The sequence below is a fragment of the Phodopus roborovskii genome, unplaced genomic scaffold (genome assembly GCF_943737965.1).
Source record: "Phodopus roborovskii unplaced genomic scaffold, PHOROB, whole genome shotgun sequence".
NCBI classification, from domain to species: domain Eukaryota; kingdom Metazoa; phylum Chordata; class Mammalia; order Rodentia; family Cricetidae; genus Phodopus; species Phodopus roborovskii.
This window is the reverse complement of record NW_026126558.1, coordinates 2,576,721-2,601,673: the sequence shown is the minus strand read 5'-3', so window position 1 is coordinate 2,601,673 and position 24,953 is coordinate 2,576,721. Positions and strand designations below refer to the sequence as shown.

Below are 24,953 nucleotides of genomic sequence, written 5' to 3'. Positions count from 1 at the left end.
AACAGCCACATCAGCCATCTCAAAAGCATGACCGTTCCCCAGCTGGCACTCTTGCAGTAAGTTAGCTCAGGGATCCTACAAATTGCTTCATGGATGGTGCACATGCCCAGAACCTGTGAAGAACCACCTCTATGTCTGAGCATTCCACTGTCTTCAACCCTCACAGTGTGAGACACAAATCCTAAACTCATGCTATATGTTAAACTGCGTAAGTCCTGACCAATGGTTTTGCAACAAAGCAAAACAAAAGATTGGAGAAGAGAAGGAAACAGGTAAAAACAAAATACAACAACAAAAGGTCAATGAATAAATTTAAAAAAAAAGTTTAAGTTAGTAGAAGATACGTAACATCAACAACTATATTTTAAAAAGTATAAAAAGAAAAACCCTAAAGATCTAAAACTATTATGACGACTTTGGCACTAAAACTTCATCTAGATGTGATGTATCAAGGTGCTGTTTAATCTTCAACACAGTGGCTGAGCCTCAATCTACTGCTATTTCAGCCAGCGACTGCAACTCTGCAGTTACCTGCCTGCTTCTCTGGCAGAGGCCTTGATTGTTCAGGCCATAGCCTGGTGGGAACTCTGTTCCCAAAAGCACTGACTCTGCCGCCACCACTAAAAGTAACTTTAACTAACTCTCTGCTATTCTATTTATAAATAAAACTGGAGACTCAAAGGCTAGGGTAAAATCTGTTAGCTCACTGAGGTTGAGTAGCACCTAGCTAACCCCCTTTCCTTGGTGGTGTCTCCCAAAAAACCCCTCCTTCTGTTCCACAAAAACAAAATAAAAACTTTGCTACTCAAAACCCCTTCTTAATACTTCCGGTGCATCTGTCCCTTCCAGATGCCCTCTGATGCTCCGTGATTACTTTCTGTCAACTGGTTGCTAACTCAGTCTCCTGACCCAATGTTAATTTTATTTAATTAGCACAGATGAAAACTTAGGTTCACAGTGTGATTGACTATCTCCCAACATCAAGGTATCTGTATACCGTGCCAAGGTCCCGCCTAACCTGGCACTGCAGCCACCACACAGGACATGATTCACTTCAGTGTTCGGAGACCATTTTATCCTAACTGCCATATTTGCTTATGTCATGCACTTTACAATTTACACTTCTATCTTAGCCTCTACTCTTCTAATACCAGTGTGAAACAGTAAGCATCATCTATTCTCTAATTTAGTATTAGATTGTAAACTTGACATTTAATTTACCAACCTGCAAGCATTAAATGGCCCTATTTCTATTAACCTGCTGTTAAATTAAACATTTCTTTAGTGCGTGACCAGTGTTCTAGATCTGACCTTGTTAGTGACTCTACCAATCACTGAAAAGTCTAAGTACCCATGATAAATCTTACTAGCAACTCCACAATCAGCACTGAAAAAACACTGACCTGAATTGGGTCTTCATTCCTTCCACGTCCACAGCCAGCAGAACCATCAGAGAGGTCAGCCTGGCTTCAAGCCAGTCTGGCATAAAGCCGCTTTCTCCAGCTAGGATAACAAAAGTTAGAGCTTAAGAAGCATTCTTGGGGGTCTAAGAAATAGTTCAATGGGTAAAGGTGCTTGCAGTCAAGCCTTATGACCTAGTTTGATCCCCAGGACTACATGGTGAGGAAAAAAAGAGCTGGCTCCCATAAGTTGTCTTCTGATCTCAAAATGAGTGCCGAGGCATATGTGTACACACACACACACACACACACACACACACACACACACACACCTTTTTAATTTTTAAAAAAACTTTAAAAGGCATTGGCATTCACTAACTCCTTCAAAAATGATGCACTGAAACCAAACCAGCTCCATGATTATTTCTAACCCATGTTACATCCTTAGAGACACATTATGATGTATCACATTTAAAGTCCCTCTGCTGTGTGTACAGATCCTGCTTGAATACTAACACACCACAGTTCCTTAGACCACAGATAGTGTTCATCCAAGAATACCAGAACTGTTACAGTCACACTGGAGAGACGTGTCTGCAGCTGGAGTACACACTAGGGGAAGTGTCTTGGGACAATTGAGCTGAGGGGGACAAATGAGAACAACCTGAGTGAAGGGAGACAAGAATCTCCCACCCACGTACAAGAATGTGCAGATGGTCCCACTAGGAGAGCATTAATCACAGAAGGACACTATATGTGAGAGAGAATGGCAGAAAAGAGGTGAGAGACCAATTGAAGAGACCTGGACACTTTGCTTTTGTCCTTGAGACAACTGGAAGCCTCTGAGGGTGCATGCACGTAGCGGTGGAGGGAATTCCAAAGTGGAAACTGCAGGAAGCAAAAGGAGGAACAAAGGAAGCAGCCAGAGCAAGCCCAGCTGGGCTGAGGCTTCCCGAAGACACCAGACCCTGGACAGGAGGCATGAAGCACCAGAGTTGGGCAGCGTCAGGCCCACTGGAGCCTCCATGTGTGACTGCAGTAGCATCGATGAAGGTTTGACTTTAGCTGCAAGCACAGAGAACACACCTGAGATCAGAGAGGAGATGCTCGGGAGAGAATGCTGATGGACAGACTTGAGCTCTTGAAGGACAATTACCTATCAGTTGAGACCCACTCTTGGATCAGACAAGAGAAATTGGATGAAATGAGGTGATCTGAGACAAAGGCAGAGAGTTTCATATGTGTTCAATTCAAAGGCACAATTCCCCAAATCATGGCTAAGGACCTCAATGAAGAGGAAGCATTAAAAATGTAAAAAGAAATCCTAATTAATGACACTCTATGAATTCTTCCCTCCTGCAGGCTGAGGTGTTTTCTTCAAAGATCTTTGCAAAAATGGTCTCTACCAGGAGTGGGGCTTGGTGGCAGAACACCTGCCAAGCAAGACCAAGGCCACACCAGAACCTCATCAAAAGCAAAAGAAAACAGGGAAGGAGAAGAATGGTCTTCACAAGTGTGATGAAAATAAACCCCCAGCAAAATAACCCTTCCAATAGCATGCTCTCTGAAAAAGGGTGTTAGGGGCTGGAGAAATGGCTCAGGACAAAGACTTAGCTCTGAAAGAATGAATTTGCAGTTCAGAACCCAGCACCCACATAAAAGCTGGCAGGAATGGGGGTCCACTTGTAACCTCAGCACTCAGAGAAGATCCCTGGCATAAGGCTGGCCAGCTAGACTAACCAGTCAATCAGCAAGAACCAGGTTCATTGAGAGACCTTATCTCAGAAAATAGAGTGGAAAGCAACTGAGGAATCACTTAATGTCAAGCCCCAGCCTCCACACACACGCAAATGCTGACACACATACAAACATATACACATGCATACACACTATACACATGTCAATCAGATAAATCAACTGGTATTCATCAGTTCACAATAAACAAAGTGTTTCTAACACAGGAAAAATAAACCCATTTGCATTATTTGCATTCACCAGTTTCCATCCTGGAGACCCACACACACCTTCCCTGTGGGACAAGATCATGTACTAACTGGATCTACTTCCTGTTCTAGTAATTGAACAGCTCCTCAAAATGACTATACTGGTTCAGCATCCTCAAGTCTCAGAACCCAGAAAGCCAAGAGCGGCTCTACTCACAGGGCTAAGTTCAGACTTACATAGCACAAGCATTTACCCCTACAAATCAATCTTACAAGTTACTTATGACACATTCCGTCTCTCCCTAAAGAGGAGTTCAGACTTACTTTCCCAACCAGGAGACTTCACGAACTCCTGAACTAGCTTCTTCACATAAGCATTTAACGATGTCTCGTGTCCATCAGAGCCACTGATTGAGGACTGCCTGAAGTATCTTTCGTTGACACCAAGCCAGTCACAGAGCTAGACAGGAAAACCATGGCAGGGTTGTTTTATTCTTAAAACATAACAGAACAAAGCAGTTCTAATTCCCCTGAGCCAATCTCTCTTTCACATAAACTGAATTTAAAACATTAATATAAGAGCTTGGTTCAACCTTATGAAGCCATCATTCACTGGTGTAGAGTGGTACTGAAGGATATAATTTTTAATGTGTGGTTCCTGTCTTTGGAATTGTATCAGCTGGAGACAAACTGGAACCCAGTGGAAGGGAATTTCAAACTTCTGGCAAAGCAACTGTTGCACTTTCAGAGTGGGTAGTAATGGTCCTATGGAGAAACGGCTTTTAAAGAGCTTTCATACAGATAACTGGCAGCTCACCTCTGTCCACAACACAGTCCCTCGTCCCAAGGACTCCTCTTGTCTCAGAGACACGAGAAAAGCTGAGACATCAGAAAGTGACACTTTTTCCTAGGCAGAGAAAGCTCAGTTTAAACCTTTAGAGTTACATCACAGCTCTATGGAATCAGCAAGTCAACTAAAGTAGCATGTCATTACTTAAGATACAGGAAGTTACACTGTTTAAACAAAAGAGCAGGAGCTGGCAAGACAGCTCAGTGCATAAAGCTGTGCTCTGGTGTGAGAACCAGCCTTCAGATCCCCAGAAAAAAGGAATAACTTGACAGATTTTGTGGTATCTGTAATCCCACTGTTTGTGAAGCAGAGATAAGGATCCCAGACAAGCTGGAATTGGCATGGTCTGAAATTGACAAGGTCTGGGTTTGTCAAGAGACCCTATCTCAGTAAGTGGAGCTCAACAGAAGACATCTGCCTCCATACCCATGTGCTTACAAGTGTATGCACGCGCGCGCGCGCGCGCGCACACACACACACACACACACACACGCATGCCACACACAGACACAAAACAAGATAAAGGGAACTCCTCAGTAGCAATCTATTATGTCAAAAGTCAATCCTTTTTTTTACCTTTTTTTTTTTATGTACACATACTCTGTATGTGTGTGTGTGTGTGTGTGTGTGAGAGAGAGAGAGAGAGAGAGAGAGAGAGAGAGAGAGAGAGAGAGAGAGAGAGAGAGAGAGAGACTTTTGGGAGGAGGAGGTTTGAGATTTTTAAAACAGGACGACTGCACTCTGCAGTCTTTACTAGCCTGGACTGAATAATCTAGCCCAGGCTGGTCTCAAACTCAGAAATCCTTCTGCCTCTAGATCAGGAAACATTTTGAAAATACACATTTTCTTTAAAATCAGCTAGCATCGGCTAGGCGTTGGTGGCACGCGCCTTTAATCCCAGTACTCTGGAGGCAGAGGCAGGCAGATCTCTGCAAGTTTGAGACAAGCCTGGTCTACAAGAGCTAGTTCCAGGACAGGTTCCAAAGCAATACAGAGAATCCCTGTGTCTAGGGAAAAAAAAATCAGCTATCAACTTAGAGAAAAGATGGGTATAATACAATATAAATAAACTACTTCAAATAAAAAATGATTCTTTAAAAGCAACAAAAAGAACCTCCAACTGAAGAAAACCATAGTGGTTCCTCAGCCAAAAGATAACAGATTCTGAATAAAGATTCTGCCAACAGGCCAGGTTGGCAGGATGGCACACACAGCCCCTGGGCTAAGTGAAGCCCTATTGGGAGATAGCATATGCATTTATTTAGATGACAAAAGAACCCCAAAGTTAAACAGGGACCACATAACCTATAACGATGCCACATGTTCACTGCTGTGTCTAGCATAGCAACCTGCTGACTCTGACTCTCCATATCTTTCTTAGGACTCTGTGTCCATGAGCTCCTGTCCTGCTGAGTCACCCAGGATGGCCTGGTCCCTTTGCCAGGCTGTGAGAATGCACGTGACAGGCTCCCAGGGAAGTCGAGGTTTTGCAGCAGTCCAGGCCTCACAAATGCTGACATTCCCAAGCCCCAGGCAGCATGCCGCTGCTCAGCACAACCCAACCACATTACAAGAGCCATCACTTCTGCACACTACACCACTTCAGTCACCTAGGATAATGTCAATCACCCCCAAGTCCAGGTCCCACCTGGACACCAAGGGCCAACCATCAGTAGGCCTTTTTGACAGTACCATAACAGGACAGACTTGTATGTACAGGTACTCGCTGGGAAAGACTACAAATGGGTTGTGGCCATGCATACTCACCACATCCACCAGACGCATGGCTGTCTGGAGAAGATAGCATTGTGCTGCCCCTCTCAGGAGGACCTGGTGTGTGATCATGGTGCACTGGAGAACATCCCTGGTTCAAAACAAGGACACACGTAGGTACCAGAAGTCTGACGTGCACAATCACTTACACAGCCTATAATTCTGACATACAGAATGACCATCACCAGTAGTGACAGTCACCAGCAATAAGGGTCACCAGAAGTGGCTGTCACCAGATGAGGTCACCAGGAGTGGCCAGCACTAGAAGTGATTGTCACAAGGAGTGACCATCCCAGAAGTGGCCAGCCCAGGAATGACTGTTGCCAGGAGTAGCCATCATCAGAGGAGATGCAGAGTCAGTTCCCACCATGATTGTACATGGGATACAATTTTTGTTTTTCTTTTCTGAGGCAAAGTCTCAGGATGCAATCCACACCGATCTCAACGTCCCTCTAGCTAAGACTGGCCTCAGGCCGATGTGCCTCCCCAATCATCTTCATAAGTACTGGAGTTACAAGTGTGAGCCACCACACCCAGACAGGTTCAGTTTTAATATGAACCCAATCTCTTTCCATGAGAAAAAGCTGGGCATGGTACCACATGCCTGTAATCCGAGCACTTGGGAAGGTGAGACAGGAGGGTTGCTGGGACTCAGAAGCCAGCTGGGACTACACAATGAGAACTGTCTCAAGGAAAAAATAAAAATAAAACAAAACATACTTAAATGCAAATGTTTCAAAGTAAGAATCTCATATACTTTTAAATACTTCCTAATCCATATCATAATTTGATATTAGCCCTTAAATTTTCCTACTTATCAAAACAATTTTTAGAAAGCTAGTCTTAAAGTACATATATTATGGAATATACTTAAATTAGTAACTCATCAACCAAAATACATCCAATTAATTATTTATATAAATTTAAAAAAACATGTGAGTTTTTCTTACACAAAGCCATGAACTGAGTCACAGCAAATAAATGAATATATAGTGAGTAAATTACCTGAGGGCAAGAAGCCCTTCTCCACCCAGGGCCTTACATCTGTGCAAGCCTGCCAGAGCCTTGGAAAGGAACAAAATTGGCACGGCACACCAGTGTCTATCTGCCATCCTCTGAATGAACTTTAACAGGAATTGACCTGGAAGAAAAGGGTTGAAAATGTTACTGCTGCAGGGAGCACATGGACAAGTCCTCTGCTTCCTTAGTAAGAAAATACAAACCAAAATGGCAGTGAGGCAGCACCCCAGACCCACAGGATGGCTGAAAGCAAAAGGAAAAAGAACAAGAGTTGGAAGGATCTGAAGAAACTGGAATTCTCGCGCTGCTGATAGGAATGGAAAGCACCAGTCAGCGTGGACAACATGTAGAAAGACTGGGACCCCCCCCCCCCAAGTCCACTTCCAGCTGGGTAACTGAAAGTCAACACAGGTTCATGCAAAACCATTTATAGGGACAGTCACAGTGTCACTGTTCACTACAGTGAGAAGACAACATCCATATGCCCACTGAGCAATGGATGGATAAATAACGGAGGACAGCCCACCACTGCATGAGGATGGAGTTCGACTCAGCCACTGAGCTCCTGCTAAATAAACTCACTCCCTGAAGAGGCCAGCCCTATGATGCCATGAGCGCAATTCCCCATCACACATCAGGGGGACCGGACTTGCAGCAGAGGGTGCGAGGAGCTAGTATGTGAGGCCCAGTCACTCAGAAGCATGGGGTTCTTTGTGCAGATGAGGGAAGTAGTTTGGAAACAGACAGTGGGATAGATTAAATATAGTGACCATCACTGATCTGAACAGTGTAAAGAGTGTAAATGGAGGGCTAGTGAAATGGTTCAGTGGTTAAGAGCACTGATTACTCTTTCCAGAGGTCCTGAGTTCAATTCCCAGTACCCATATGGAAGCTCACAACTGTCTGTAATTCCTGTTTCAGGGATCTGACACCCTCACACAGACAGACATGCAGGCAAAACACCAACATACATAAAAATAAATAAATTTTTAAAAAAGTGTAAATGGAGACTTAAATTATAAATTAAATTAAATCTCAATAAAGCTATTTTGACAATTATTGTAATTGCATTCCTATTTAGTTTGATAGATCCCACTGTGATCTGAAGAATCTGATAACTGGGAAATTGTGGTTTTGTTTTGTTTTTGTTTTGTTTTTTTAATTGAAGATAAAGCAGGGGTTCTTTTTGTTTGTTTGTTTGTTTGTTTTGAGATGGGGGTCTCCCTAAGTAGTCTAGATAGGCTGAATTCATGGCAATTCTCCTGCCTAGTCTCCCCTATACTGGGATTACAGGCATGAACAAGCACACCCAGTTAGAGGTAAATCTTCAGCTGCTGGGCTGAACCCTTTCTGAGCTGCTCAACACAGGGCCACAATCACTGATTGGGCAGTCCCTAGCTCCTGGGCACAGCTTCCTGCAAAGCCATTTCATGTCCTCCTTGGGTCTCATTCAGTGAATGATATTCTTTTCTGAGACACAAAGGGTTGGTGCTTTCTCCATCTCCTCTGCTAATGGCTTCTGTTCACTGCACTGTTTTCTTCTGTTAAGAAATCCCGGAAGCAGCTAGGAATGGTGGTGCACGCCATTGATTCTAGCATTTAGGAGGCAGAGGCAGTGGATCTCTATGAGTTCCAGGACAGTGAGTTCCAGAAACCTTGTCTTGAAAGAAAAAAAATTCCAGAGACTTCTGGAAACTGGAGAAGCCACGGGGAAATGTGGACAAGCATTCTGCTCTCCTCTGGCTGCACTAATCAGATACCAAACTCCCTGTACCATGCCGACCCTTACACAGTACAACAGCCAGGCTGCCCTTCAAATTCACCCCACACTTACACTTCTGGGCCCCAGCTACCAACACTGGCAGGCAGCCTCAACAGGGCACTTTGCCCAGCATGCCAGCCATGCTGCATGCAGAGGCTGGAACCCAGGTGCTCAAAGCTGGCAGTTCCACTGTCCTCTCCAGAAACTGACTGCTTTCAAAAGAGCCATTGAGACAAGCAACTTTAGAGTTCTGATACTGCAGGCTGTATTTACCTTTTTGAACAGATAACAACACTGGTCATCTTATCAACAAGTAAATACAAAAGGAAAAAAAAAAAATTCCATACCTAGGGTTAGGAAAAGTCACAAAGACCAGTGTGACAAGACAATTCAAGTGAAATAAGCCCTTCTGCCACCTGGCACCAAGAATCTCCATGCTTTGTGCCCACTTTCAAACTTGGCTCAATGATAGAAAAAGTGAGCCGATTCTAGGGTACAGGGCTATATAAGAATTGTGTTCCTTAGCTACGTAGCTATGTCTTCTGCTGAAAAGGTCAACAGTATGGGCTGGGTACTGTCAGAGGAGACAGTATAGAACCCATAAGGCCGGTGCTCTGCTGCAGACACCTGCATGGCACTGATCATACTAGTCACATGACGGCACATGTACCAAAACACACTGGAAGTTAAAACATAAATTAAAATCTCTATTGACATACTCTTTGTTTCTTCTGGAAGAAGAGAAACGTAAGTGACTAGAAACTTCTGTAACTTTAATCCCAGGGGAGAGCCACTTCCCAACAGTTGCCCTGGGAACCTGTGGACAAAGAGAGGGAGAAAAACATAACTTAAAATCCACTTACAAATAAGCATACGGTCATTAGTCTAAACGCAACATGGCCCTAGTTCTCAACAAAATAACTGGACAACTCTTCTTGCCCTGGACTTGTATTTTATTTTTCAGAATATCTAGAGTCTGTGTGAACATAGAAACATCTGAATGCTCTAACAGAACAAGCAGAACTCTCTAGGACTCTCAACGGTTAGACTGAAGGGGCATAGCAGCCTACTTTCCTTCCCTCCTTACACCCATCAGTCTAGTATCATAAAAACTAACAAACAAACCAAAAAAAAAAATAGTTGGGGACGAGCAACCTAAACTACTTCATTGTTTCCAACATATAATTCAGTAACTTACATCCATAGGTTAAAGTAAAAGGGCATTCACAGTGAAGACAATTATTAGAGAGGACTCACATCTGCTAGAGTGTTCAATTGTAAACACAAACTCCATCATGGTATTTTGGCTATGTGTGTTATCTGCTAACTGAACACAACAGTACACCAGAAGGTGTGTCATGATAAATGTGTGCACCGACCCTCCCAAAAGCATGGAGGCCTGTGCTGGGTTCACACTGCCCAGCTGCAAAAGCATGGAGGCCTGTGCTGGGTTCACACTGCCCAGCTGCAAAAGCATGGATGGAGGCCTGTGCTGGGTTCACACTGCCCAGCTGCAAAAGCATGGAGGCCTGTGCTGGGTTCACACTGCCCAGCTGCAAAAGCATGGAGGCCTGTGCTGGGTTCACACTGCCCAGCTGCAAAAGCATGGAGGCCTGTGCTGGGTTCACACTGCCCAGCTGCAAAAGCATGAAGGCCGAATGCTGGGTTCACACTGCCCAGCTGCTTCACAGATGCCATGCAACAATAACTTGCGGAAGACTCAAAAATCCCTGTGAATCATGCCATTTTATGTTTTCGATACTTGTTCATCAGACACCAGAAACTAATATATTTCCATCAGTTGGCCTAGATGCTAGCATTTTTAAATAAATTGATGGGGAGTGAGGTGATTTTCTTTTATAGAGGCCTCCTAAGCATAATTTGCTTATAGCTATGAATTTAGTGATCACTATCAGAAAGACAACATAAAAAGCAGAGGAGATTTGAAAGGGCAATTTCAGAGTATAGATAATTTTCCAAATGAGACTAAAGTACAAAACTAACAAACTTCTGTCTGCTAACCTTTTCCAAGGGTGAAAGTTGTGAATAAGCAGACCTCTTAAAAGCCATGGCAGCCACTGTCAGATACAGAAAGGAATATGTTAGGATGGACTGCGCCAAACAGGACTGACAGACGCCAGACACACTGGTGTGAACTCAAGGTTCTTAATACAGATGGAGGGAGGAATAGAGGGGTGGGGGAGGAAAGGGAGGAATAGAGAAGACAAAGAAAGGGAAGGAGTGAGGGTGAGAGAGACAGAGAGGAGGGGAGGGAGGGAGGGATGGGAGAGGGAGGGAGGCAGAGAGAGAGGGAGGGACAGACACATAGCTAAAACATAGAAGGGTCAGTTCAGCAGACAGCAACACACACACACACACACACACACACACACACACGAGATAACAACTAAGCAATTTCCATTAGACATTAATATCTGCTGACTATAAGTGAATAATGAAAGACAACTCTTTGTATTATCCCCAAACTTTTCTAGAAAACTGTGAAACTAAGTCAAAATTAAAAAGCTAAACCAAAAAAGGTGAACTAGGTGTGTTTCATGACATCAGTGTGTATAGATGCCCTAGGGGCTACCTATGTTTTTTTTTTTTTTTTTTTTTTTTTTTTTTTTTTACATCACTATGTGTACAGATGCAACCTTCTGCTAGGGGCTCGGCATGTTTCGTGTCCTCAGTGCATGTACAGATGCACAGCACTGCATGACAGCTGGGGAAGAGAACAGCCCTTTGGATTAGGACCTTTATCCGTGATGCGCTGCTGGCCTAGCATGCACAAGGTCCTGTGCTTGGTCGCTAGCCCTACAGCAATGATAGAACAGCAGGGGTGCTTACCTGCTGTAGAGGCAGCTCTCTGACAGGGCATCCATCAGTGGGCCAGTAATAAACTAAAAGGGAAAAGGAAGAGAATTGACACAAATTTCCAACTGCAGGAAGAGCAGGGGGCCTGCCTTGGCTCTGCAAGGGGACACAGGAGCACCGAGGAGAAGAGCAGGTTAATGCAGGGAGGGTCCTGTGGGCACAAACAGAAAGCTGCTGCCTGCTAACAACCTCCAGGGCCCAGGGCCCTGGGCCCTGAGCGTGGGTCAGGGACAAAGGAGCCGGATGAAGAAACTAGGTGGGAAATACAGACTCCTCAAGGGAAGACTGACAGCCTCTGCTGAGAAGGTGGGTGTTGGGAACTAACATTCCCCCAAATAGTCCTAGACACTCACAACCACACCCCCAGCCTACCTGAAATGCAGAGGGCAGAATGCATCTGGTGCTGTAGTGTGGAGTTCAGACAGGGAAATCAGGTTAGTGTGTGTGTCCCTAATACAAGGTGAGCTACTGGGTCTAAGGAAGGGAACACGGAGCTACAGGGCCCAACTGCATGGTCCATTCACTGTGTGAGGCTGATTATGGACAAAGGCAGAGACAAGCAACACAGACAAAAGATGGCAAAGTGCACACAGACAACCAAGACCCACAGCTCCAGGAAGACAGCATCACCAGGAACTTCCCTGCCAGACTGAGGAATGACACAGACAAGCCTACTATAACTGTCAGCTCAATGGGATCTTGGCTCACCCATAAGGCAAGTCTCCGGGCACACCTGTGAGGCACTGCTTTAATTAAATCACCTGAAGCAGAAGACCCACCCTGAAAGTAGAGCACCTTTCGAAAGCCACCCAGATACAGAAGGACCAGGGAAAAAGTTGTTTGTTTGTTTGCCTCCTTGTCTTCACCTCTTGCTTGTGAGTTCATCTACCATGTAGCTGCTACCATGGCTGTCACTGCTACTGCCATTCTTTGCTCCATCAGAACCCAGTTTCTTTGGGCTTCCAACAATTCCAATGATTCCAGCCTCATGCCTGAGCAGCTACTGGTTTTCTGCCTCCCCAGCTAGCAGATGGCCATTGCTGTATGCCAATCTAATAAATTTCCTTTTAATACACCGTCATTCTATCACTCTGTCCTGAAGAACTCTGACTAATATACCCCCATTCAGCTATGCTACATTTGAGGAGCCAGGTAGACAGACACTGGGATGTGGCTCAGAGTGCCCGCCTAGCTATCGTGCTTGATTGAAGTCCTGGGTTACTTCCTAGAAGTGATTTGCATATACACACTTAGGAGATGGAGGCAAAAGGAACCAAAGTTCAGAATCAATGCTGCTACACAGAGAGCTTTAAGGGCCAGCATAAGCTATGCGAGACACTGTCTCAAAATGCAGAGCTTGGTGTGTGCAGATCTATAAAGGGCCTACTCTAGCTGTGGCTGCTGCCAGAGGCTCTGCAGTGTGGTCTGCCCACTCTTCCTCACTCAGAAGGGCATAGCCTTTCCTTCTTTTGCACGTCTCTTCCGTGATCAAAGCCTAGGCATACTTTCCCTGACTGTCTCACAGGTTTTCTGATGCTCCCACACCACACCACAGCACAGCACAGACTCCCAACCGCCACACAACTTTCCCTCTCCTGCAACTCTTATCCAGGCAGTTGCTGAGGGTGACAGCTTGCCCACTCAGTTGGTTTTCTCTTCAACACAAAAGATCTTGAGCTTGAAAACCAAAGACCATGTGACAGAGACACGGTCTTCTGCCTTCCCCTCCCCCTCCTATGTTCCGAGGATGGTTAAGGAGGAAGGGGCTGGGGTGTAATTACCTCAGAGAGTTCTGGTGAGTATGGAAGCGATTTCACTTCATACAGCTCCAAGAAGTGGATCACTCCTTCTTTGGTCAGGATTTTGTTCTCACTTTCAAACATTCTTTTATAAATGCACATGTGCCAGGAGGGATGGAGGAGCCAGGAGCCTATGGGAATGAGCAACCGAGTGACATACAACTCTAGCTTTAGTCTCTGTGCAGAGACTGGAGACTTACACCACAAATCTGCGTGCAATGGACAGTCACACCATGGTGAGTTTGTTAATCACATCCAGAGAGTGTGTGGACCCCAATCACCCAGCGTTCCGCATTTTGGGTGCGCTCAGCTACTGCAGCCACACAGTGCTCAAGAAGGCCTGTGTGTACTGGAGGAACTTTAGATCTGGGGTGGCTCAGCATGTTCTCCCCACACTCAACTTGAGGCCATTTTTCATACATAAATCTCAACCGGTCACCCCTCTACTTAAAACCTTTGAAAAGCTTCCCACCACTCTTAAACTGTGGACAAGGCACAGGTTGAAGCTGGCCACCCCAGTGCCCCTACCATCCTCACAGAGGTCCCCATCTCGGGGCTGGTCAGCTCCTAGTCTGAGTTTTATATCACCCCTATGTCATGCCTAACCTCCCTTCACATGAACTCCTTTTTGGTCCCTTCTCTGTTTTCTCCATGAGACTTGGAGCCAAAAATACTGTTTCATGGGGAAAAAAAAAGACAAAACTCAAGTGGAAAAATATTGCCACCCCCTACCCCCCCCCCCCCCCCCGCCATGCTTGTACACACTGACCTGTAGTAAGGACCTCTCAAGTGAATATATAATTGAATCCACAATAGAAGACAGAATAAGGGCCTGGAGAGCCGGCTCAGTGGTCAAGAGCACCTGCCACTCTTCCAGAGCACTGGGGTTTGGTTCTCAGCACCCACTTCAGGCAGCTCACACCGGCCTGTAACTCCAGCTACAGCAAAACTAATACCTTCTTCTGGCCCCCGAGGGTACCTGCATGCATGTGGTGTATCACATAGGCACACACACACACACACACACACACACACACACACACACTCACACAAATAAAAATAAATCTTAAAAAAAAAAAGATGGGATAAATGTGTACCTCCTATACAGTTTCTGATTCTTAAAATAGCCTATAATTATATTAGAAAATCACTTTTCTTAATCTCATGGTTTTTATAACTAAATTGGCCTACTATCTGTAATATACTCCAACATGCTTTTTCAACTCTCTGTCAATGGTAAATTTTCAAAACCAGTCAATGCTGTTTGGCTATGGGCAAAGCATGTAATGAGATCACTGTTTAAACAGCAAGGGCTCAAGAGAATGGCAGAATCCTATTAAATGCTAGCCCCAGGTGGGACACAAGGTGCCTATGGTCCTCGAAAACTCACACTGTGTCGGAGAACAGCCACAGCCATCAGCAAAATAAAAACCAATTCCTAAGGGCTCAGACTATCAGGAAGGTAGTCATCCAGGGCAGCCACCACCTACCAGCCAGAATGCTCATGAATAAATACATGATATAGCACCTGCCCATTCCTGTGGACAGAGAGCCTCCAGCCTGCCCTGAGCTGCAGTTGGCTGAAGCTTAATCTCACAAAGCCACTTCAGGAAGCTCCAGGTTTGCTGTGTTTCTTCTCAAACACTCTGCCAACTCAGGAGTGATCCAGGGCTCAAAACACACACCCTTGAATGGCCTCTTCCTAAGAACTCGAAGAAACCTATCAACAGGAACTACTGCCCATCCAGATAGAGATAGATGTGTATTTATATATTAAAAAGATAGATGAAGACAATAAGGCTGGAAAGCAGTTAAAGTATACATCTGTATCAAAAGACTATTATTTAAAAAAACAGCACTACCATGAAACCACTGACAGGTTTTTATTTATGTGGATGTGCAGAGGCGCATGTACATGTGTATGTGTTCCAGCTTGGGCACATGTATGTGGAGGCCAGAGGTTGACATCCAGTGTCTTCTTCGATCCCTCTCCACCTTATAAAGGGAGGCATGGTCCCTTGCTGAGCTCAGAGCTTGATGATTTGGCTAGCCTACCTAGCCAGCCCACACAGGGATCCCCTGGATCTGCCTCAGGAATGCTGGGATTGCAGGTGGGTAACCAGACCCACAAGGCATTTATATTGGTACTGAGGATCCTCATGTTTGTACAGCAAGCCCTTTACCTACTGGGCTCTCTACCCAGCGGCTCTCTTAAGGACACACCCTGATATTTTACAGATGAGAAAGGATGCTGAGCTGCTAGAAAGGGAGCAGCAGACACTGCACATGACCCAGGAGATGAGGCTGCCCACTCTGTATTTTTGCTACAACCTGGACAGGTCACAGGTTCATCACATATATTCCTTCCTTTCTATATAGGAAGGAAACATTTTTGAAATTTTTATAATAAACTGCTTAAAAAATAATTAATCATGCTTCTAAATTATTGAAATCCCTGAAGCCATTTAAAGCTAAGGGTAGAGGGTGCAGTGTAGACACAGGGCAAGTGGGCTAAAGTGTGGCAGTGGGCTCAGTGAGCTCGCTCGGACCCACAATGCTGGAGACCAATGCCACTTGCTGGTGGTATTATGAGATGATCCCATTTCCTCCTCAGTGTTAATTATTTTCCCAAAGTCTCTGTGATAAATAATGGTTAGTTATAAGATCAGGGAGACTACTAACGTTATTAAAACAAACAAATGAACAAAACCAAAAAGTAATCGTTACCATTTTCCTCTGATACTGCGTATTCAAACAGACTGTTTAGCTTTGGTAAGACTGGCTTTATGACATGTATCTAAAAATAAGAGCAAAAAATCTCATGAAAAATCACATGAAAAGTCTTTAAAACCTCAGGGGCAGGTTCCTGTTTACATAACTGTAGCCTTTCTCTTGCCACTATGTCTAAAACAGGTGTCAGAAGTCTGGTTCTTCCAGACCTGAACAGCACCAGGATCATGTGTATGAAGCTGAGCAGGCAAAGCTGGGGAACAGTCTAGACTCCAGTCTAGACCCCAGTTACTGTGCCATGTACATTTCCACAGGGAATATCCTAACTTGCACCATGTGATCCTCAACTGACCCCAGAAACCAGCATGGCTGGGAGATTAAAATGGTAAAATACACAGAAGCGCTTCCCCTAGCTCCCACCATTGTCAAGGTCACACACAGGGACGCAGAGTGGATTCAGAGCTCAGTGTTCCCATGTCTCTTACACCGTGCTGTGACAATTCAGCTGGCGTATGGTTCACAAATTCAAAATAACTTTAAATCCAAGTTTCTAAAACAATTAATGAACTATAGACATTACATACCTAGTGACTCTAGACATCAGGACAGCTGCACAGGTGTCACCTAAAAACTTGTCCAAAGTTTACACTCTCAGGCCTTACTCCAAATGAACTAAATTCAAAAGTATGGGGGTGGGCCCAATAATTTACAGTTGGTACAGAACATGCTGGACCACCCCACAAATACAGCAGGTGGAGAATGCCGAGACTAAATTTTTGAACAATCATGTGAATCTATTAAAAGCACTCTTTAATTTCCATAAACAATTACATGCTATCTTCAATTGTACAAACTGGCCTTCCTGTGAATGCCTGGAAAAGGCCCACAGACTACAGGATCCGCTAAGACAGGAGAGCACGCACCTGGTTTCCTTCTAGAACTTCCATGATCAAGATATAGTTTTCCCAAAACTTTAGAAGCTCATCTTTTTTCTTCTCAGACCACCAGAATAGGCTTGGACCTAAAAGAATTTTAAAAGAAAAAAAAAAAATCTTAACAACAATTCTTAATTCCAGTGTCACCAAATGAGGCAATCACTAACCATGGAGGGGACCTACTTAAAAAGCTTGGGAAACTCGAGAAGAAATTTGTTGTAGAATACTCCTTTACACCATGTGAAGATGAGTCACTGTGATTGGTTTAATGAAAAACTAAATGGCCAATAGCTAGGCAGGAGGTATAGGCGGGACTTCTGAACAAAGAACTCTGGGAGGAAGAAAGGCAGAGTGGCCAGCAAGGTGGAGAGGCAGCAAGGTGGGAGTGCAGAGTGAAGGTAACCAAGCCACGTAAAGAACACAGATTAAAAGGCAGGGGTTAGTTTGAGTTAAAGAACGAGTTAGGAACAAGCCTAAGTGAGGCCACGCATTCATAATTAACAAGTCTCCATGTCCGGTCTTGCGTGGGTGTGTGTGTGTGTGTGTGTGTGTGTGTGTGTGTGTGTGTGTGTGTGTGTGAACTGGCTGCCCAAAGAAAAATCCGTCTACAGAAATTCTGTTTTTGTTGTTGCTGTTTGCATGTTTGGCTACTCTGAGTTTGTTGAAATTTTTGCTTTTTTTTTTTTTAGGGGGAGTGCAGCTAGCCTAGAAATTGGTGTGTAATCAAAGATGACTTTGATTTCTTGAACCTCCTGCCTCTGCCTGGATGGCAGCCATGTGCCACCATGCCTAGCCTTGTTTTTGTTTTTATGTTGCTTTGTTTCCTTAAGATTACTGTTGTGGAATACAGGGTAAGAATGACAAGTCTGGGGAAACTCTACTTTCTTCCCCAAGACTTGAACAATAATGGCAACCCCCCCCCAAAAAAAAAAAAAACCTGAAACAACAAAAACAAAAATAACCCAGGAACATACAAAGCAATAAAATTTAGAATGTAAAATCTGAGCTGACTTTGGAAGGAAATGAATAAGGTTTAGTTGACACAGGGGAAGCTAAGAAATAATTCGATTTGCCTTAAGCCCACCCCACCCCCACACCAAAGACTCAGAAGCAAGTCTGCTATGAGTGGATATGGGGGGGGGGGGCTGGGCTGGGTCATGGAGGGGTCTGCCCACGGAGATCAGAACAGGATTTGGTGTAAAATTAAAGGGGCTGTTCCCAACCAGTTACATCTGAAAATTAAAATCTGATAATAGAAACAAGAACCTCAGAGAAAAGACTGAAAACCAATGAAATTAACCAGTGAGTGAAGGGAAAAACAACATTCTAGAAAATCCATTGGAGAAGAAGGGCATTTTAAAGGTGCTCTGGTTGGTTTTTATGAACTTGACACAAGCTGAAGTCACCCAGGTAGAAGGAGCCTCAATTGAGAAACTGACTCTATCAGACTGGCCTGTGGGCAAGTCTGTGGGGGGATTGTCTTGATTCATGATTAAGGAGGGCAAGCCCAGCTCTCTATGGGTAGTGCCACCCCTGCGCAGGTGGTCCTAGACTGCATAAGAAAGTAGGCGAGAGAAAACCAGTAAGTAGCACTCCTCCATGGTCTCTGCTCTGACTTCTGTGTTTTTCCTCAAGAAGAGGAAAGACAAAGCAAGGGAAGAAATCACCACTGACATAACTCAGGAAAACTTCCCAGAATCAAAGGACAGTGATTTCAAGACTGTTGTGGTACACCAAGTGTGCCGCACATGGATGAAAGAGGAGATTCCAGGTCCTGAACTCCAGGAACCTCCACAGAAAAGCTGCAGGATCCAGAATCATCTCAACTTCCCAACAGCAACAATAGAATCTCCAGCTTTTTAAACTATAGCGGGATGGATGGATGCCTTTAAAATTTGAATGCAAAGGAGCCTCGTTAGTGTAGTAGGTAGTGTGTCAGTCTCATAAAATTTATCTCCCAGCTGGAGGACGGGCTGATCAAACCACCAATCAAGGTGTGAGGTCAAAATGAAGGTGTTCAGACAGTCTCCACTCCGTTTTGAAAGCAGGAAGCTGTCAAGAAAATGATGGATAACCCACAAACCCCTGAATGTCAGGGACTACCAGAGAGCACAATTACAAAGTACAGAAAGTATCTCCAAAAGAAAGGACACACAAGTTGCTCCCCACATTTGGTGGGGCATGGAGGAAGGGGTGTTCCTCACTCTCGAAAAGGAGTTCTTAAAACATGGCATTTTGAGGGAGCAATTAAAGGCTCTGAGTTTGCAGAGTGAACAGATTAGAATCCCTGGGAACTCTAAGAGGCCACCAGCTCTTTTGCTGGATTCCTGAGGACACAGGCAGGTCACAGACCCTGAAGGCTCTACAAATCTTAGTCTGAGGGGCAGAAAGGACTTGCCCATGCCCATGTCTACAGGATATTCATTAGTGAACAACTCCCCACCCCTGGCTGTCTCTGGAAGCCATCTCCAAAAGGGGCCGAAGGAGGTGCTCTTGTCCCTACCTGATACCAAACAAAGGCTAGCTACCTCTGGAAAGGGACAGAAAATCTCTTCTGGAGCTGCACCAAGAGACCATTAGGAGTCTGCTGCTTGGGAAAGGCAAATAAAAAACCATCTAACTCCTGCTGGATCCACTCCTGAGACAAAGCTAATGTGGGCTTCAGAATGGGGGGGGCTAGGTAGAAGAGGGGGGTGGTCAGAAAAGGGGGGATGGTCAGATGAGGGGATGGTCAGAAGAGGGGGATGGTCAGAAGAGGGGGGTGGTCAGAAGAGGGGGATGGTCAGAAGAGGGGGGTGGTCAGATGAGGGAGATGAAGGGGATGGTCAGAAGTGGGGAATGCCAGAAGAGGTACATGACTGTCAGAAGGAGGGGATGGGTACCTGCTCTCCAACCACAGAGTGCAACAGACACTGTAAGCACTTGGCTGCTCCAAGCCTTTCTCTGGGGACAAGACAGATGCTACATGTCCCCAGAGAGGACACAGAGCTAGCAGAAAAAACTTAATCTCCAAAGCACAGACCCGAAGGTCTAGGATGCCACTGGAGAGACAGCTATCAGAAGCCAACAAGCACCAACTGTCAAGACTCAGCAGCCAAAGCATCACAAAAAACTCAGGCTCTCCAGGCTTCATGCTATGCACATGGTGACTAGAACCTCACCAGAGACTGTGATGAAGCTGAGCAAGTCAGCTCAACCACTAACCAGGTCACTTACCTCAAAGCCATATGCTACGAACCTAACAGAAGTTAAAGGTCCATCACTAGGCAGAAATATTTACTAAGTCTCTACTCCTTATAAGAAACAACTCCATAACCCAAAGATAAAACAGGAAGTAAAGCCAAACTTAGACACCCAGCTATGGGACATGTTAAGAACTTACATCAAAGGGCAGACAGAACCAGAAAGGTAAACAGCATGGAAGTGATAACTGGGGATGTGTCAAAAGATAGAAAGGACTTTGTTTTGTTTTTTAAAGTTCAAATGGGGCTGGGAAGGTGGTGTGGTGGGTAAAGATGCTTGCTGCCAAGCTGGACAAACTGAGTTCAGTTCCTGGGACCTACCTGGTGGAAAGAAAGGACCAACTCCCACAAATTACTCTCTAACTTCCCCACAAGGATGCCACAGCATACACACATGACAAATATAATAAACGATTCAAATGGCAATGATAATACATCAGACATAGAAAGGAGCACCCATGTAGAAGGCCAGTCATTGTGGCATGTGCTTGTAATACCAGCTGGGGAGGCAGAGGCAGGAGAATAGGGGAATAAAAGAATAGGATCCCTGGTCAGCCAGCTAGCTATGTCCTGAGTTCCTAATGCAGAGACCCTGATCCAAAAAGTAAAATGGAGAGTGCTCAAGAAAAACACCTGTTGACTTCAGACCTCTACACATTCTCTCTCTCTCTCTCTCTCTCTCTCTCTCTCTCTCTCTCTCTCTCTCACACACACACACACACACACACACACACACACACACACACACAGCTCCTACAATTCCCAAAGGAATGTCAAAAGAATACTTAATTCTGTACCTCAAGTATCAAACGTTAACTTGGGTCACATCACCTTTCTTTCAGACTGGTACAGATGTCAACCCTTCCTTTTTCTATGTTAGGGCATTGAGCAGGCTTGTTCTTCTACAGATCATGCTACAGAATGCCCAGTGTCACACCCTACTCTAAATCCACTGTTCCCAAAGCACTGGCAGACACCGGTGTAGGGGTGTTACATGCAGGTTGCAAATCCTCTAAGGATGAGGTATATGCCCCCTGAAGAGCTAGTTTGGGGAAGCGGTATGGAGCTGGGGCAAAAGATAAGCAGGTACCAGGCTGTAGAGATGGTTCAGTGGCTAAGAGCACTTGATACTCTTCTAGAGGCCTGGGGCTGGCTTTGTTCCTAGAACTAATAATAAAAAGTTCACAACGGACAGCTCTAGAGGATCCAATGCCCTCCCAGGCACCTACACACACGTGGTGCACACAGGGTACATACATACACATAAATCATTTTAGGGAGAGAAAACTGGGTACCCATTGTGTCCTGGGGACCGCAGGCACAGTCCATCGCCAGCTCTGCAGACACCTGCACAGCCCTCTGCAGCAGGTAGCGCGCGCGCTTGCGCGTGAGCGCGTCCTGCGCGTGGCCCAGCCCGGCCTGTACTGTTCTCCAGAAGCGGCCGCGGAGGCGTGCGTCGAGGTCCTCGTGGCGCGCACGAGCGGACAGCAGCTTCTCGGCCAGAGCGCTCAGCACCAGCAACTCTGGCCCAGTGCGGCCCTCAGCTCCGGGTCCCGAGGAGCCCAACGTGTCCCAAGCCTCCCGCAGCGCCGGTTCTGCACTCTGGGCCAGCGCAGGCAGCAGGCGCGCACCCACCGCTGGCGGCGCGTCCCCGGCCAGCGCCAGCTCCACGGAAGCGCGCGCCAGACGACGCAATAGTGGGGCATCCTCGAGGGCGCGCAGACATGGTGCCACGGCGGCCAGAAGCTCCACCGCCGGCACGGCCGGCAGCCCGCGCAGCGCGTCTTCAGCCAGCGCAACCGCCAGTTCGGGCCCCGCCAGGCGCGCACACGAGCGCAGCGCTGCGCTCGCTGCTCGGAGCACGCGCGGCCCCGCAGACCCTCCGCCGGGGGACGCGTGCAGTAAAGGCACCAGATGGCCCTTGGCCACCTCGTGCGCGGCCTCGGTCAGCGCGCCGGCGCCCACGCCGCGCTCCTCCAGCTGCTGCAACACCAGACGCAGAGTCTCCGCCCGCTCCGCACTCGCCTCTCCGCCGCACAGTGCCCCCAGCAGCGCGCAGGGCTCCCGGCTCTGCGCCAGAAGCGCGTCCGCCAAAACCCGCTCCATTGCGCGGGGAGCTGACCCTGTGCGCGTGCGCCGGCCACTCTAAGCTCGAGTGCGCGTGCGCAGCGAGAGATTCCAGCCCACACACACCCTGCCGGGCATAGGACCGCCTAAAGCTCCTTCCAGCTTGATAGGGTCCTCAGAGCCCTAGGGTGTGGTGCCCCCTGCCACTCTGTCCCTTGAGTTGCTGCAGACGATAGCTTTAATATTACACCAGGTTCGGAGATTCCTGACTGGAAAGAGGCCTGGGTCCGAAATTAGCTAGCAGGCACTAAATTCACATAGATGGCCATCGCAGTCCCCCCCAAAAAAGCGCGTGTTAAGAGCTACCACAAAGACCCTACCTAACATAGTGGATCCGAAATGCACTTTGGATTTATGTGTTGACAATAAGTCATGAGGGAGATGTTGGGTAAAGTGCTTACTCTGTAAGCATGAGCATCCGAGTTGGGATCCCCACGGAGGGGTAACTGCCATCTTGCATGAAGGAGACAGAAAGATCCCTGAAGTCGCAGATCAACCCATATGGCTGAGGTTAGTTCCAGGTTTAGTGAAAGAACCTGTCTCTTAGGAACTAATCACAAAGCAGGGCATGGTGACACACGCCTTTAATCACAGCCCCGGGGAGGACGAGGCAGAAGGACCACTGGGAATTCAAGGCCAGCCTGATCTACATTGTGAGTTCCAGGACTACCAACAGAGACCTTGTCTCAAAAACAAACAAATTCAAGGTGGAGGGTGATAGAGGAAGACATCACACATCAACCCCTAGCTTACACACACACACACACACACACACACACACACACACACACGGTGAACAGCCCCCACCTCACATGCTAATACAAGCTTTTACTCCACACACTGACAAGTCATGAGGTCAGGTTGTACATGACTGTCATTATGAGCCAGTGCCCGAAGTCTGAGGTAGGAGGATTACTAGTTCAAAGACTTCCTAAGCTACAGAAATGAGTTCAAGGCCAATCTGGAAAATATAGTGTGAGACTCTGTCTCCAAAATGTAAGCTGGGTAGCAGCTAGGTGGGAGAAAATTTTCCTATGAAGTCCTGGGTTCAAACTGGGGGTTAGGAGGGTAATGTGGATAAATTAAGAATGATTTAGGGTGTGTAGGCATCAGGGGCCTCACACTTAACAAAATAGGTTGCATGTGAAATTCAGCAAGGCCTCTACAGCACTCTGAGCCCAGGGCCCTAGTTCAAAAATACAGATAGATCCTCCCTCACAATGCTGGCTGCTGGTTCCTGTGAGCAAACTCAAAATCAGGCTTCCCTGTGGTTCTATATTTCTGACAGTTTCCACTGCTAGATTCAGACTCAGACAAAGAAGACCCCATCTTGACATGTGCATTGCTGGTCTCACTCCTCACTGAATCCCAGGTTTAACTGAATGAGTGACATGGATTCTTCTTGACTTTGTGTGCATGGATTCTGCCCCTTAGTAAATGAGGGAGACACAGCCCCACCTTCAAATAGCTTGACATAAAATAACATGGATATAGTTTTAAAGTTAACTGATAGTGCAAATGAAAGATTTCCCCCATGTTTCAGTCATTCCATTTGCCTTTGGCAAAACACCTAAAGAAATCCATTATAAACCCACTTAGAATGGTAGCAAAAACTTATTGCTTAGTTCACAGAAAGTGGTTATAAATATCATTTCTTCCAACATAAATGGATAACACCCATAAAAAGCTAAAGGTTCTGAGCAGACACTTAACGAATGAAAGTATGAAATGATACACACTCGCAAAGGTGTCTGACATTTTTAATCAGGAGATAAATGCACATTAAATCAACAAAAATTCAAAACACCAAGTGAGGGCTGGTGAGATGGCACAGGTGGTAAAGGTGCTTGTGGCCAACCCAGACAGCCTGAATTGGATCCCACATGGTGGAAGAAGAAAACGGACCCTTGCAAGTTTTTTTTTTTTTTCTTATCTCTATGCTAGGACATTGTGGTATGCAGTCCTGTGCATACACACACACACACACACACACACACACACACACACACACAGTCAAGTAAATTACAATAAAAAATTTAACTGGGTGGTGTTGGTGCACTCCCTTAATCCCAGCATTCAGGAGGCAGAGGCAGGCAGATCTCAGCGTTCAAGGCCAGCCTGATCCACAGAGTGAGTTCCAAGGCAGCCAGGGCTGTTACACAGAGAAACCCTGTCTCAGAAACAAACAAACAATATTTTAAAACACAATGACAAGGGCCAAGGATGTAGAACTAGAATGCTTTTGCATTACTGGCAGGCAAGGAAATTTTAGGATTGCTTTGAAATATTGTTTCCTATAAAGATACAGTATCCTTACCTTCTCCACCTCCCCACCCCAGGTATTTGATTTAAATAATCTCTAGACTAAAAAGTCTTTGGAGAAATCTGCCTTTTTGCTACATTAGTCACTGCAGCTAAAACTTTGTAACAAGCTAAACATCCATCAGCAGACACTGGATGCACAAATAGCCATTTGTGAGATAAAGCCATGGGGC

The 24,953-nt window shown here is 45.8% G+C and overlaps 1 protein-coding gene across 2 annotated transcripts in view; it reads right to left on the bottom strand.

Moving 5' to 3' along the window:
• The window catches only part of Tarbp1 (TAR (HIV-1) RNA binding protein 1), a 54,194-nt gene extending 31,735 nt beyond the window's left edge, over positions 1-22,459 (bottom strand). For both annotated transcript variants that reach the window (XM_051201346.1, XM_051201347.1), the window contains exons 1-11: positions 21,627-22,459; positions 17,078-17,175; positions 16,152-16,221; positions 13,407-13,555; positions 11,599-11,651; positions 9,468-9,565; positions 6,972-7,107; positions 5,961-6,057; positions 4,161-4,250; positions 3,668-3,803; positions 1,404-1,503 (exon numbers count right to left, since the gene is read on the bottom strand). In XM_051201346.1, the coding sequence (XP_051057303.1) occupies positions 1,404-1,503; positions 3,668-3,803; positions 4,161-4,250; positions 5,961-6,057; positions 6,972-7,107; positions 9,468-9,565; positions 11,599-11,651; positions 13,407-13,555; positions 16,152-16,221; positions 17,078-17,175; positions 21,627-22,437 (1,838 nt within the window). In that variant the 5' untranslated portion in view covers positions 22,438-22,459. The remainder of the gene's footprint in view (positions 1-1,403; positions 1,504-3,667; positions 3,804-4,160; positions 4,251-5,960; positions 6,058-6,971; positions 7,108-9,467; positions 9,566-11,598; positions 11,652-13,406; positions 13,556-16,151; positions 16,222-17,077; positions 17,176-21,626) is intronic.
• Positions 22,460-24,953: the final 2,494 nt, after the last annotated feature.